Source organism: Propithecus coquereli, unplaced genomic scaffold, assembly GCF_000956105.1.
Source record: "Propithecus coquereli isolate 6110/MARCELLA unplaced genomic scaffold, Pcoq_1.0 Scaffold434, whole genome shotgun sequence".
NCBI lineage: Eukaryota > Metazoa > Chordata > Mammalia > Primates > Indriidae > Propithecus > Propithecus coquereli.
This window is the reverse complement of record NW_012150108.1, coordinates 1,505,243-1,519,991: the sequence shown is the minus strand read 5'-3', so window position 1 is coordinate 1,519,991 and position 14,749 is coordinate 1,505,243. Positions and strand designations below refer to the sequence as shown.

General features: G+C 52.6%; 1 protein-coding gene across 1 annotated transcript in view; it reads right to left on the bottom strand.

Moving 5' to 3' along the window:
- Positions 1 to 13,754, bottom strand: part of TMEM72 (transmembrane protein 72) — a 24,724-nt gene extending 10,970 nt beyond the window's left edge. Inside the window, exon 1 of the mRNA XM_012653909.1 lies at positions 13,484 to 13,754. Coding sequence (XP_012509363.1) covers positions 13,484 to 13,553 — 70 coding nt within the window. The 5' untranslated portion in view covers positions 13,554 to 13,754. The remainder of the gene's footprint in view (positions 1 to 13,483) is intronic.
- Positions 13,755 to 14,749: the final 995 nt, after the last annotated feature.

The following is a 14,749-nucleotide window of genomic DNA, read 5'->3' as shown; positions in this document are numbered from 1 at the left end:
TTCCCTTTGGTGGTTTGAAGACGGCTGTTTCAGAAAGCTCCTCGACCTCTCCGGCGACATTTGGTGGTAGCTAAGGGACAGAGCCCAGTTCTGGGTGCTCCTGGCCTTCCCCTCTCCCAGCACACTGGCGCCCGCTAGTTCCTTTGCCAGCCTTGGCTGGAAGCTCGGTTCTGGCTGTGGCTCCCGATGGTGTGACCCAGGTGGCCTCGTCCTCCTGTCTGTACAGCAGAGCACTTGGCACAGGGGCCTGGGAGGGGCGGTGTTGGTTCTGCCTGGGGACCCAGGCAAGGAGGCTTCCCGAGCGTAAAGCACAGGGCATAGCCTGTCATTGCGTGTTGGCTTTTTGGCTTTTTCAGGGCAGTGGAAGGCAGAGGTCACAGGTGGTCAGACGTTTGGTTTGGAAGCTCCCGAGGAGACACCAGCACGTGTGATGCAGTGTGGTGGGCCACCCCTGCGCATCGTCTAACCCGCACACCCCCGGGGTGGGGACTGTCAGCCCTGCGTCATTCACGGAAACATCCAAACCGGTCTCCCGGGTGGAGCCCCTTGCCCGAAGCACACGGACGGGCAGTGAAGGACAGAGAGAAGCCTGGCTCTGAGTGCAGTTCCCAGCGGTCCTGAGGCCCCGGGCAGGGGTTGAGGAAGGACTGGCGTGAGAACGGTGCATGCGGGGAGGACGTGCCCTCGGGGCCCTTCGTGAGCACAGAAGGGGTGGTCTGGAGAGATGGGGTCCCTGTTGTTATTGGCAGTGGACCGCTGTGTCCCTTCCAGCCAGCTGTGAGCGTCAGCACAAAGCTGGAAACCGCTTCTTCACTACTTCAGTGACCCTCCTGTGCGGGGTCGGTGTGGAGACTGCCCGCCTGTCCCTCTCCCCTGGCACCCAGCGAGGAGCCCTGGCCCTGGGCAGAGCTCTCTTCTGACAGTCAGCAGGGGCTGTGGCACCAATCCCCCCACCAGGACAGTTCATCCCGCCAGCCCGAGCTTCCCAGTCTGGATCCAAAGGCCTCATGGTCACAGACCCTCCGTCCTGGCCTGTCCTCTGTGCCAGGCCTGGGGAAAGCACAGAGTTGCAAAGCAAATACCTGCCGCAGCCTGGGAAGACAGTCTGTCCCTACAAACGGAGAGACGCTGAGGGTGGAAACAGGCCCAGTGCTCTGGGAACAGGGCGAGGGTTGTCTCCATTCTGCGTGGAAACCAAGGAAGGCTCCAAGGAGGAGGAAGGCGAGGTGAAGCCAGGCGAAGGCGCAGCGAGCTAAGAGTCTGAAACGTGGCTCCGAGCACTGCTCTGAGTGCTTCTCCGTGCAGCGCCCAGGGCTGGGCAGGGTCGCAGGAACCGAAGAACCCAGCCAGCGGTCAGAGCCAAAGCACCCAGTGAGCCACCTGAGCCACCCCAGCCACGTCAGCCACCCCACCTGAGCCTATAGTCCGACTCTCGAGGGGAGAGAGCGTTCCTCCAAGATCCCGTGGACCTCTGGCCTCTCACTCAGTCCTCAGCTGGTTGTCGGGGGCCAGAACCCAGGCTCCCAGGTCCTGCAGCACCTGCCCCAGGCCCAGCGTCCGCACAGCTTTGCGTGTGCCGGCTCCCAGAGCGGCGGTGCCGTCTGGGGATGTCCAACGGGCCTGTTGTGGCTTTCTATCTTAGGACTTCGTGGAGGTTATGTGGGGATCTGCCTCCCCCAAAGCAGGTTCCTTCCGCAGTTTCATTTTGCAAAGATTCCCAGCAGAAAAAGTGAGGAAAGCAAGAAGTGAGAGCTCTTACTGCAGGGGTTTTGTGACCCGTAGCCAGCCTTGGCCTGGACAGCTGTGCCGTCCCTGGCTGCGGGAGCCCCGGCCTGGCGTGCCGGTCGGACTGTGCCGGGAGCAGCCGTCCTTGGAAGGCATCACCGTTAATGCGACATAGGCGTAGGACCCCAAAATGTTCTGACCGGGGGCCTGGAGCTTCTAGATGTTTTTCCAGGGGACCAGTCTCTAGAACCAGCATTTCAGAAGCCAGGAAGTGAACACAAGGGTGGCCCGAAATCTGGGGGAGTGTCGAGTGAAGAGCGGGATTGGCACGTGTGCGACGGAGCTCCCCTCCTGTCTGTCCCAGACACTGCGCGGTGGACCCCTGCTCTCTCGGAGGCCTCACATCGGCCCGTGGGTGAGGACAGCCCACTCTCTGCTTTGTCGCATCGTACCCCAGGTCTTCCCAGGTTTCCACATCTGGGCAGGGCTCTCTGTGAGGCACAGAGAAGCTACAGCCCCCAGAGTGCCAGGGCCACGGCGGGGCAAGAAAGACAGCCAGGCTCAAAAGGAAGGGGGTGCCCCCCTAAGGCAAGGGAGCACTCATCTGAAATTAGGGAGGTACTCACTCTAAAATTAAAGCGGTGTTCTCCCTACGAGATGCCCCCCAAACTAAGGGGTGCTCCCCTAAAATTAAGGAGGTACTCATTCTGTAATTAGGTATTCAATATAAAATTAAGGAGGTGCTCATCCTAAAATTGAGGTGCACCTCCTAAAATTAAGGAAGCACTTCCCCTTAAATTAAAGAGGGACTCATCTTAAAATTAAGAACGTGCTCCCCTTAAAATTAAGGAGGCCCTCATTGTACAATTAAGGCGATGCTCACCCACTCTAAGCTGGGGTGGCACTCAGTCCCGGGCCTTGCAGGGGCAGTGTGGTCCCTTTCCTGGCCCTGACAGTAGCTGTGGTCCCGGCATCCAGAGACTTAGATGGCCAGGGCTTGCCTCTGCGCTGCCGTCCTGAGCTGTTGGTTCCAGTTCAGGCTTGGCGGGGGCAGAGATGCTGGGCCAGGAGGCCACGGTGCCGGCCTGGGCACTGTCTGGGCATCCTTCTCGTCTGGGAGCTCTGGTCTCGCAGTGAGGCCGGCTGAAAGCTGGGATGGGCTGTCGTGTAGCAGAGAGAACATGAGGCTCGCATCAGAAAAGCTGAGTCCGGGTCCTCAGGAAAGTCATAAACTCTCTGGTCTGCACCAGCTTCTGGAAAACATGCATAACGGCGGCTCCCAGCGTCCAGTCTTAGTGAACGATTGAGTGTTGTGCAGATGCCGCTGACGGCTAGCAGAACTGTCAGAGAGGCAGGCTGTTCCCACCGGCATTCTCAAGGAGGAGGAGAGGGTTTATTCTCATCCTCTGCTTCCATTAACACATGTTTTTTTTTTTTTTTTTCTTGTGGCCAAAGAGCTCTTCCCTTTGCACTGACGCCGTTCATCGATTTTCCTGTCTCGGGTCCCTTCTCAAGGTCTGGCTGGGATGCAAGTGACCCAACCTCCCATCTATCTCAACGTCTCTTGTGTAAGACCCTCTGCAACCCTGCTAGGGACCCAAAGAGGCTCAGGCCAGCGGTTCCTGAGGCTGGGGCTGTCCGCGGTGCTGCCTGCTGTGGGGACATCCCCCTGGCCGTGGGCTGGTGCTGCTTTTTGCCTTGGGGTGACCTCCTGGTTGACTGTTGCTTGTCCATTCTGACCGCGTGGGTTGCATTTGAGTTTGCTGAAGGCAGCCTCGTAACTCACGGTGTGTATTTATTGCTTCTCTTCTACTGGTCCCGGGATCTCCAAGGACATCTCAGGTAAGGATGCTCTGGGCTGACGCCATGGCTGGGGACGGCTCAGAAGTGGTCACGGCCGGTCGCAGAGGCGAAGAGCCAGATTTGCACCGTTTCTAAGAACATGGAGATGTTGGCACCAGGTGCTACAAATTCACTGGGATGATAAGGGAGTAGCCACAATCCTCTGAACTCAGAAGTTCTGGCAGATACTAAGCATGGCGGAGAGTTTTACCTGCGTGTTGAGATCAGTTCAGCTGACACACGTGAGCCAGGGCTCGGAGATAGTGTGAGAAAAGATTTCATGGATATTCAGTTGGAAGAGACATCAGAGTGCAGTGTGGCACTCAGCATCCTCTAATGCTCTCACAAGCTTGTCTGGGGAGAATGACTCATAGGTTGTAGAGCCCACCCGTCTCTACCAGGTTCTCTAAACACGAGCTGTGGACTAAGGTAGAGCCGCCGAGAGGTCTTTTTCGTTTTGGTCCTGCAGAAGCCCCTGTGGCAGATTGCAACGATGCCCGCAAACCTTCACCCGCTTGGTATCCCCACCTGTTGTTATGTGACTTTGCAGTCCTCGAACTAAGGCAAAGTCTGTTTCCCATCTCCTGAATCTGGGCTCAGCAGTGTGACGTGCTCTGGGCGATGGGATGTTATCTGACAGGATGCAAGCGCAGCCATGAACTGGGTTCAGGAGCTGGGCCTGCCCTCCCGTGCGCCTGCCACTACCGTCAGCAAATGCCTGGGCTGGTCTGCTGAGCACAAGAGACACAGAAGCAGAGTGTCCCTCATCATGCCAGCCCAGGCCAGCCTCCGAAGCTGACGGCTGTCTGAGCTCCGGTGGGAGGAGCACACCCGGACAACGTCAGCGCAGCTGCCTGGCCTACTCAGCCGGACGTGTGAACGGGGAAGCTTGCTGCTGTGTGCCACTGACGTTTTGCAGTTCTTACACGGCATAGTTTTGGCATAGACAACCGACATATCCACTTCTAGGGACAGCTTCATTGAGGGATAAGTGACATACAACCAACCGCACACACTGAAAGTGCCATCTGATGAGCCTCGACATACGTCTGTGCTCATGAAACCATCACTTCAATCAAACATCTCCCTCACCCCCAAATTTTCTTGTATCTTATCGTTATAATTGTACCCTCCCATCCTTCTGCCCACCCCTGGGCACTAATCTGCTTCTTGTCACTAGAGATTAGCTTGCATTTTTGAGCGGTTTAGATAAAGGGAATCATGCAGTGTGTACTTGTTTTTGGCTGTCTGTTTCACTCGGCACAATTATCTCCGGATTCCTCCGTGCTGTGGCGTGTGTCAGCAGTCCCTGCCTCTCTACTGCGGAGTAGTACTCCACTGCACGCACATACCTCGGTCTGTTTATAACTCACCTGCTGATGGGCACTTGGGCTGTCTCTGGTTTTCGGCTATTACAAATTAAGCCGCTATGACATTCATGTGCAATCTTTGTACGGACATATGCTTTTTTCTTGGGTAAATACCTGGGAGTGGAATGGCTGGATCATATGGCAGGTGTATGTTTAACTTTGTAAGAAACTGCCAAACCATTTCCAAAAGCGATTATACCATTTTACATTCCCATTGGTAGTTCGAGAGTTTCATATCCTTGCCAACATTGCAACACTTGGTGCGTAGAGTCTTTTTTTAATTCTGGACATTCTAATACGTAAGCAGTATTATCTCATTGTGGTTTTGATTTGTATTTCTCTAACGACCAGTGATGCGAAACATATTTTCTTGTGCTTATTTGTCATCGTATCTCTTTTGTTCGCTGTCTTTTTATTCTCCTAATGTTATATTTTGAAGAGAAAAGTTTTAAATTTTTATGATGTCCAACTTATCGATTCTTTTATGGATTGAACTTTTGTTATTTGTGTCTAAGAAATCTTTGCCTAACCCATTACTGAGGTTTGGCCTATTGTCTAGAAGTTTTATGGTTTTAAATTTTACATTTAGGTCTATGATCCATTTTGAGTAATTTTTTGGATATGGTACAAAGTATAGGTAAAAGTTCATTTTTTTGGTAGAACGATATTCAATTATTTTAGTACCATTTGTTGAAAATAGTTTTTTCTGTACTAAAGTGACTTTGTACTTTTGTCAAAACTCCAGTTGTTCATGTATGTCTAGTTCTGTTTCTGGGCTCTATTCCCTTCCACTGATCTACCTGTCCTTCTGTGTCAATACTGCACTGTCTATAGCTTTATAATAAGTCTTAAAATCAGTAGTGTTAATCCTCTAATTTTGCTCTTTGTTTACGAAGTTGTTTTGGTTATGCTAGAACCTTGGCATTTTCACATGAATTTTAGAAATGGACTGACAAATTTTAGAAAAAAAAGCCTGTTGGGATTTTGATTGGAATTTCATTGAAACTTTAGAGCAATTTTCGGGAGAATTTGCATCTTGATGATACTGAATCTTCTGAATCATGATCAAGGTCCTATTGATTCAGTTGTTCTTTACTATCTCTCACTAATGCTTTCTAGTTTCTAGTGTATGTGATTTTTTTACATCTTTTGTCGGATTTATCCTTAAGTACTTCATATTTATGATGTTATTTTCTAATTTTTTGTTGCTGGTATCTGGAAACACAATTGATTGCTCCATATTGATCTTGTCTTCTGCAAATCTGCAAATCCCTTTATTAGCTCCAGTAGCTTTTTGGGTAGATTCCAGCAGATTTTCTACAATCATGTCATCCGTGAATAAAGAGTATTTCATTTTCATTGCCAATCTATGTGCATTTTATTTCTCTTCCTTGCGTTCTCGCACTGGCTAGACCTTCAGTATAATGTTGCCCAGAAGTGGTGAGAGGGGACGTCCTTGTCTTGTTCCCAACCTTAGGAGAAAAACATTTGGTCTTTTACTTTTACATAGATGGATGTTTTCAGTAGATGCCCTTTTTCGGCTGAGGAAATTTCCTTCTGTTACTAGTTGGCTACTAGTTTCTATCATTTGTCAAAAGGTTTCTCTGTATTTACTTATCATCTAAATAATTGATAACACAGCTTTTCTTTTTTAGTTTGTTAACATGGTGTCTTAGTCCGTTCGGGATGTTATAACAAAAGACCATAGACTGGAAATTTATAAACAACAGAAATTTATTTCTTACAGTTCTGGAGGCTGAGAAGTCCAAGATCCAGGTGCTGGCAGCTTTGGTGCCCGAGGGCCCTTCCTCATGGATAGCATCTCTCACTGTACTCACATGGCAGAAGGGCCAAGGCTGGTCTCAGGCCTCTTTCATCAGGGCACTAATTCCACGCGTGGGGGCTCTGCTCTAGTCATATAATCGCCCCGAAGGCCTGCCGTCCTAATACTAGCACTTGGGTGTTAGGATTTCAGCATAAGAATTTGGGTGGAGGGACACAAGTGGTCAGTGCACGGCATACGGTCAGTTCCATTAATTGATTTTTCAAATATTAAAACAACTTTGCATTTCTCAGATAAACTTCATTTCATTATGATATATTATCCTTTTTATATATTTTTATTTGACTTGCTAAAACTTTGTTTAGAATTTTTGCATCTATTCCAATGAAGGATAATAGTCTATAGTTTCCTTTTCTTGTAATATCTTTATCTAATTTTGGTATCCATGTAAATAGTGCTTTTATAGAATGTTGAGAAGTATTCCCTCCTTTCAAATTTCTGGAAGAGTGTGTAGAATAGATATTATTTCTTAAATGTTGGCAGAATTCACCTGTGAGGCCACCTGGGCTGATACACCACTTTTTGGTGATGACATCATTATGAGGATGACTCTGTGACCGTATGGTTCACTGGTGCTACTGGGGATAGTGTCTTCCACGTAGAATGGCACCTTCCTTCTAAGGACCAAGAGGAGAGATTTGTTCGAGGTCTTGATGTTAGGGAAACCCGAGGTATTTGCTTCTTATTCTCGGTGTTCAACGATAGTGCATCTGCTCGATCTTCCCGCGTGGCAGGTTTCCAGAAGACAATGACTACGCCTCCCCGGCTACTCCATCCATGCCAGCCATGCCTCACTTTTTCGCCTGACGTTTGCCTGGCCCACGGTCGGGTTCCTTCTCCACAATGTCAGCCACTATGTCTGACTATGTCCCTGTCCTTCACAGCCCTCTTCAAAAGGCTGAACAAAACCAAGGGCAATCTAGAAAGAATCATCAGCACATGAAAATAAAAGAGGCTGCCATCTTCCTTCTGCTTAGCTCACTAGATGAAGTGTAGAAGTAACCTAGTTCCTGTGGGTGACCTTAACAGCGCAAGCTCAGATGTGAAGGAGAAGGTCACCCAGTATAAGGCTTTTGCAGTCTGGTGCCTTCCTCTCCGGCCACATGCTGACCTGCTCCTTTCCTCTGCTCTTCCTTCTTTTCCCACCCGCAAGAGGAGCTGATCACCCTGCTGTGCAGGTCCCGAGCCCGGCATGTTCCTCCAAAATTAACTGGCACTGAGCCTGGGTGGGAATCCGGTTTGCTGCTTAGTCACTGTTACGTGGAATCCTACAGCCCAGAGGGTGGGCACGATGGTTATCCCCATTTTGTAGAGGAGGAAACTGAAGTTTAAAGAGGTTGGGGGATGTGTCTCAGGTCACGCAGCTGTACGCAGGAGGGCAGGGCACAGACCCGCCCCGCCAACCACTGCGCCGCAGCGCCTGGTGCTTTGATGTGTGTTTACTAGTTTACCTCCCCGACCAGACCTCCTACCATGTGTCCACACTGCATGACTGGGACTCAGTAAACGTTTGCCAAGTGAACACATCATTAGTGGAGCTCCAGATTTTTTATTTTAAATCTAGAAGGAAGACACAGGCACAAAGAAGCCGAGAAAAGAATGCTCCAACCAAATCCTGTTGTCTTTCAGTGGTAGGTGGGCAGAACAGGAGGAGGAGATTTTGTTTACTCATGGAGGCAATTGCCTCGGAAAAGGAAGACGGTCGACTTGGAAGATCTGTGAACACGTTGCAGTCTGGCTTGTGTCATAAGTCACTTGCGGACATGTTGGAGTGTGTGAAGCTTTCACAAATGGCTGGAGGTCGCCACGGGACACACATTTAAGAGGGTGGAGATTAGCATGGAGGGACCAAGACAGTTGCTTTGGAAACATCAATTTTCTTGAAGGTTTTAAGCAGGGCTAAGGTCAAACTACACATTTGCTGTACCCTTTAAAAAATGATGACAACACCTGGGTTTTCAATGCTTCTTATGTCCTGATCTATATTAATAAGTTCTCCATTTTGAACAGCGTGTGGCAAGGACTGGGGCCGTTGGGAACGTGGCCGTGTCTGTCATGTAGAGAAGCAGGTTAATGGGTCAACACCCTGGAACGAAACAAAACCCCTAATTGATCCCGGGTTGACTCCAAGCACTTGACTTGTGAGACACAGCACATCAGAGCAGGCCGCTGTGCTGGAAAACGGCTTTGCTTCCGTCCCTCCACGTCCTGTGGGCTCCGCTGAGCCTTCCCTTTGGAGCCACCTGTCGCTGCTGTGTGTTCCGGCAGACCAGACTTCCAACACTGGGTCTCTGCCAATGGCTGTGTGACTTCTGCCAAGCTACCTGAGCATTTGGAGCCCCAGTTTCTCCACCTGTACAATGGGATTGAGCTCAGCACTCCAGGCCCGAGAGACACTTGTGGGGCTGTAGCAAGATAAGGACCAGGAAGCATGCTGTCAGTCCCCCACCTCTGGACCCAGAGAGGCAAGGTCGCACCGTGATAGTTCCCTCTGGAAATGTGTGCAGATTTGTCTGTCCCTAGAGGAGGTCCAGGAGCAGGTTTGGCTGGAGAGTGTCACGGTGGTGCCAATTAAAGCATGCATGGTGCTCATTCAGAGACAGAATGGGCAGCTAGATAGAATATCAGTGTCCTCAGATTTAGGAGTGTTTGGTGACCCTTGGCTATGTACTCCACTCTAACTGTCTGCCCTCACCATGACCCCACCTGCCTGAGCCTGTGCATGGTCAGAGCTGACCCAGGGCAGGGGCACCAGGGTGGACTCTGGGCAGCTCTGATCAGGCCTTTCTGGTAGCCTTTGTGTGTTTCGTATCCTGCATCTTGGGGTCGTCAAGATACGGAGAGACATGCCCTGTGGCTTGGTTTAGGTGGAGGGCAGAGTGATCAAGAGTGGAGTCCTGAGAGTAGACTGTCACTTGGAAACTCGTGTCCCTGCTTCCTGGTTGTGGGGCCTTGAGCAAGGAGTTTCGCCCTGCTAAGCCTCGGTTCCTGCCTCTGCACGACGGGCATGAGGCTGAGCACGATGTTGCTTCAGAGGATAGTTAGGGGGATGGGACGAGATACTGCATTTAAAACCTGTAGCACAGAGCTTGGCCCACACTAAATACTCAAATATATACAATACTGTCTATCGTCAGCTGCTGCTACTGAGCAGGGTCTGGGAGAGTGAAGTGAAGCCCTCCAGTGCTGGCAGCGAGAGGCCTCCGGCTTGAGCCTCTGCACTCTGGGGAATCTTGGGAGCCTCACCCGAGTGCCCGGAGACACTGTCTGGGCAAACGTCTTTTGGGGAAGCCCGTGCACGTCTGTGCGCAAGGACACAGGCTGGAGGAGGGGCTTTCAGGGCCTGAGAGGTGTGTCATCTGCTGCTATGCAGGGAGCTCTTCCCGTCGCTCCCCTGGCCGGCTGCCGGCTGAGGGCGGGGAGGGAGCCATTGCAGAGTCCCATGAGGATGAAGGGTAAGAGGGTGGCCCATGTGCAAAGGGAGGCCAACCCTGCCTGCCTAGGTGACGGGGACAGGCCCTTTCTCATTTTATGGAGGAGGAGTGCCTTGGGTCCCTGTGCTCCCATCGCAGTCAAAACCTGCTTCCCAGGTCCCCTCTCCTGACCAAGGTCTGCAGCCTCCCTGGGGCCTGTGTCTCTCACGCAGCCGGTGGACACAGTGAGAATCCGCTTAAAGAAGGGACAGCCAGGTGTCCCGGCATCTGCATGGGTCTGTGCACAGTTTCCCAGCTGTGTCTGCTTCTGTGGGTGGAGCCTGATGCCACATCTCAGCAACTGAGCCACTTGGAGGTCACACACACACGTGCAAGCACATGCATGCACCCAATGCATTCCCAGGCCAGGGAGGTGATGCAAATGAGCCTAGTGTGGGACAGTGGCGGGAGGGGTCTGTGATGACCTGGAAACCGCATGACTACACCAAAGGGACAGAATTTTCTAATTTTAGAGACACTTCCGCTGGGTGCAGTCTGCCCATGGCCTGCTCACCCTATTTGGCAGTGGCAATGATCCATCTCTGCTCCAAAACCATTTGTGGTGGGGGCTAGACATCAGGGTGGGGCAGCAGTGGCCCACGGAGCTGTGGGGTGTCCTAAGGGGGCTCATCCAAAGGGGCTGGGAGAGGAGGAGGAGCCAGCTCAGTGCAGCACCTCCAGGTCCTTGTGGAGGCACCTGGGGCCTGGTGCCTTTAGCACTTCCCACAGCCCTGCGCCCGTCTTCAGGGCGTCCAGGGAGAAGGCTCTTAGGAGCTGCCTCGTACCTGCAGGTGACACTCTGGGCACCCTTAGGTCACATGCCTCCCTACCTTTTGGAGAACCCAAATGCCCTGCCATGATGAAGGGGCCACCCTCGATCCCCTCGCCAGGGTTTCTGCAAAGTCAGGGCCTCTGTTTCAAGTCTTATTTCCTTCTTAGCAGCAGCGCACCTGTAAATCAAGCCTGAACTTCTCAACGGAGGATTTCAACAAAAAAGAGGCTTAGGAGAATAAGGAATTTGCAAATCTTATGCACTGGACACAGGCCAAGAGTTCGGTGATGCCGGAAGAAACTTGAGATTTGCCCAAGAGCACCACAGCCCCCTCTGTTGCTTCCCACTCACTCCCAGCACTTTAGAAAGCCCCAGCAAGATTATTTGAAAGCCTGGCCATTAGAAGGCAACTCGTGGCCTATTTTTAGCCTGGATCTTATATGAAAACCAAGAGGGAGGTCCGTCCTCTGCATTAACAGCAACTCTTTGCACAGATAAAGGTTTGGTTAAGAGGAACATTATGAACATGAGTGTGTGTGTGTGTGTGTGTGTGTGTGTGTGTGTGTGTGTGTGTGTGTGTCGGGGGAGGGGGCCGCACATCCTTCCGCTCTCTGAGATAAATCAGATTCTTAAACTATCTTTGGCTAATCCATTAGAAGGATGGAGACATACATCTTGAAACAGCTTCCTGACAGGAGGCAGGCCTCAGCTCTGGGTGGACAGTGGCTGGTGAAACAGATGCTAGGATTCTTGGCATTTTATGTATTTGGAAACCAAGACCAGGGGGGAGCAGGGTGGCCTCAGATCAACAGTGGTAGACCAGGACTCTAAGCCCAGATACGGAAACCTATTTAGGGTGACCTTCCCCTTCCCAGGATGGGCTGCTGGGGACCTCGCTGGCCACTCCCTTATGCATAGGTGACATGTGGTCTGAGAGAGGCTGGGGCTGGCTCCTCTACCAGCTCACTCACTCAGAGCCTCTGCAGAGCAGTGCTGGACCCCTTCCAGCTGCCCGATGGGCAGGGCTTCCTACCCTGGAAGCAGGGAGGGCTTTGGCCAGAGCCCTGGCCTTTGCGAAAATCAAGGCACCAGGGTTCCACACCGGCTGTCCCTCTGACATGCGGCATGACCTTGCACAATGTCACCACCCCTGCTTGAGCTCAGGTGCTCCATCTTGTAACAGGAGGGGTGGAATTAGACCACCCAGCAGCCCTTCCTGCTCTAACTCATGGCCCTAGATACTGAAGGAGCCTACTGGCCACACATGGTGAACACATGAGCTCCCAAAATGACCCAGGTCCTCACTGAGCTCTGGAGTGTGTCATGGCGGCTTCTGCCTGGAGGTTTTCACCCGCGGTTCTACTTAGCTATGCTGAATTCCTGATGTCCTTGATTTGTCAAAATACCTGGCCAACAGGCCCAGCATCTCCACCCTACAGATCAGAAAGCATAGTCCTGGGGGACCAGGTGGCTCCCCAAGGTCACACACGGGGCAAGTGACAAGGCTGGGGCTGGAACCAGCATGACTTGAATCTGAGCTGGGAGACCTTTCCCATTCGGCCAGATGCAGAAGTAAGCTTTTGCCCAATGATGGGGAAAGGCTGGGATAGGGAGCGTGTGTCTCTTCTTTGTCCCCCAGAGACGACGGGACCCGGAGCTAGGGGCTCAGAGCACTACCTGCTCACTTCCCCAACACAGATCCTGGCCCTGTGGGGAACACGGGGCCAGGGTTAGTCTCCCTGGGGCAGTGGGCCCAGGATCGCCGTCTGCTCTGCTCTAACCCTCTGTCTTCCTGGCCAGTTGGGCAGCCCTGTGATCAGCTGGGGGAGGGAGAGGACTCCAGCAAGGGGACGCTCTCTGCCCCTGAGCCCACGGTGCGGTGCGTACCAGCAGTCAGGCCACAGACAGGGCGCCTGGGTTCCTCCAGGGTATTCTGTGAATGGGGCCCAGGGTGGCCCGGAGGGGAGCCGGCGACCTCCGTGTCCAGGCTAGCTCAGCCCGTCCCCCGGGGCAGCTCGCTGGGAATTCTCTCTCCGTGCGATCGGGCTGGGTTTGAGTAAAGCGGGGCAGGCTCAGTGGACCATTTCCATAGTGTGCAGCAGGAACTCGAGCCCCACATTTGCCTTCACCTTCCAGCCCACGTCCTTCTCGGGACTGAGTGGGGCAGACCCCTTTGACTCATTTCAGAGACGCGGACCCTGAGGCTTCCCAAGGTCACAGGGAGGGTGAGTCGCCAAGCAGAGACCCAGGACCAGGCTCTCTGGCTCCCGGCCTGAAGCTCGCCCCACTGTGCCTGCCGCTGCCCTACGAAGCAGTTTTTCTGGGGGTCTTGGGAAAGAAATTGAAGCACAGAAGTCACCAGATGTGCCCGCCATCTCCCAGCCACCTCCCACCACTTGGTCGGCTCTGTCTGCTGTGCCGGTGTGCAGGGAATGGCAGCTGGGAGGCGGCGTCTTACCTGTAGCAGTGGTGATGCCCAGGAGCCGGCAGGTGTATTCCAGCCCCGTCCAGAACACCTGGAGCTTCATGGTGGTGGGGCTGAGGGCAGAGTCCCAGCAGGGCAGGCAGCAGAGGCTCCGGCCCCAAGATGCTCCCGGACGTCCGTGCGCAGGCAGGAGGCTGTGGCTGCCAGCTGTGGGCCCCCCGTGCCCAGGGCCCTGCCTTTCCAAACCAGTCCTGGCCACCCCAGCCTGGCCGAGGTGTGAACAGGGCTCACCTTCTGGCTTGTCCGCCCGCGCCCTTGCCAGGCAGTCGGCTTAATCATTACCTTGGAAGAATGCCCCCGCTGCTGCTCCGTGCAGCCCCAACCTGGCCTGGAGCCGCTCTGCCCGGCGCAGCCGGAGATGGGGATTAGGGCTGGGCTGGAGGCAGCCTGGAGCTGGCAATTAACCATTTCTGCTGGGAGGAGGGAGCCGGCGAGCCAGCCCAGGCCCTTCCTTACCAGGCAGTGCCTAGAAAGTGACACCTGGACCTCATGCCGGCTGGGGCCTGGGGCGTCAATCTCCGGAGGGGTCGGTGCACTTGCAGGTCTGTGTTTGTGTGCCCGTGGCAGAGAGGGATGTGTCTTTAAATCTCCAGTGGAAAAAACTTTTGAAATGGGTTGCAAGCTTCATTTCTCTGCATACAGGTGGATTAGAAAGCTTTTCAAGCCCGTGGTAGATCTGGACTCTGACCAGAAGAGCTCAGCTCGGGCCACACCACCCAGAGGCCCTCCTTTATCCTTGACGGGAATCCCTGACACGGGACGTGGGAAATCACTTCCATTCTTTGGGAGGGGAGTTGCTATGTCAATAATTAACCGGTGACCTTGGGGAAACCCAAAGGTATCTGTGAGCCTTAGCAACTTTTGCAGAAAATAAATGAGAGATTTTGGCTGGATTGGTGGTTCTCAAAGTATGAGAGTCCTCGGAGCCGTGCCAAGGAACCCAGCCTCCGACACTGGATAATGATGGGCTTTCACTCATTCTTAACTTAATAATTGACATACCGGATTGAATGATGTCAAGATTTAGTTTTCCTCCTGGGTGTTTTTCTGAACTCTTTTACCCCTTTTCTCATACAGGATGGACAACAAAACATCCAAATAAATCAAGACAAAATAAAACCAAACCAATCCTCGACTTACGACAGGGTTATGTTCCGATAAACCCATTGTAAGTTGAAAATACTCTAAGTTAAAAATGTATTTAATACAACTAACGTATCGAACATTGTAGCTTAGCCT